This window comes from Papilio polytes, unplaced genomic scaffold, assembly GCF_000836215.1.
Source record: "Papilio polytes unplaced genomic scaffold, Ppol_1.0 DF823923.1, whole genome shotgun sequence".
NCBI lineage: Eukaryota > Metazoa > Arthropoda > Insecta > Lepidoptera > Papilionidae > Papilio > Papilio polytes.
Window position 1 is genome coordinate 2,878,871 of NW_013525281.1, and position 822 is coordinate 2,879,692.

General features: G+C 38.3%; 1 protein-coding gene across 1 annotated transcript in view; it reads right to left on the reverse strand.

Annotated features, from left to right (window-relative positions):
- LOC106102089 (dystroglycan) overlaps positions 1-822 on the reverse strand; it is a 51,842-nt gene that overhangs the window by 17,963 nt on the left and 33,057 nt on the right. Inside the window, exon 5 of the mRNA XM_013281498.1 lies at positions 727-819. Within this exon, the coding sequence (XP_013136952.1) occupies positions 727-819 (93 nt within the window). The remainder of the gene's footprint in view (positions 1-726; positions 820-822) is intronic.

Consider the following 822-nt stretch of genomic DNA (forward strand, 5'->3'; position numbering starts at 1 on the left):
GTGAACAAAATTTTGTCCGAACAGCGATAAAATTTACTGTTATTATACAATGAGAGAAGCGCTTATTTAATGAGATAATACAAATTACTTTTAACAATGATGTTGAACAAGAAATAGTTTTTACGATGAGTGGGATACATTCGTCATGCGTCTTTTATACGACTGTTTGTGCAGTGAAAACCTATTTCAAAACTGCATATAATAGTTGATAATAATCGTAGTGATGTGTTCGCAATGCGACGCAGTGTTGGCAGAGATCGGTCCGCGCCGCGGCTTAAGGGATTACCAAGCTTGTGCAGCGCTTGCCTAATGGCCGGTGCCGTCACTTACACAAATGTCTCCCCTACTCAATGCCTATAGTTATTATAGTGAGGGTGGTAAATGACACGTTATATAACCGTTAATGATAATGTATACGGATTTGTGTACATACCAGCGTTATATTAACATAATAGTGAAATAAATTTCAACCTATACTAATATTATAAACAGAAAAAATTTGGATTTTTCTAAGTATTGAAATAACTGAAAAAGTTCTGGACAGATTTCAAAAATTCTTTCACCATTAAAAAGCTACGTTATCTGTGGGTAAAATACCTAGGTTATATTTTTTACTATTTTTTTAATTTCACGCGGGCGACCTAGTGAAGCATAATCTTATAATGTTTTCGGAGCATCATGTGTAGTGGTGGGCGATTTTTGGGTCAATATTTTTCGTGTTGATACCTCTATAGTGAAGTAGTCTGTGGCAGTGAGCCCTCGCGTGTGTCCGTGCGCGACAACGGCGAGCGTGTGAGCTCCGAGCTGAGCGCGCTGTGGCAG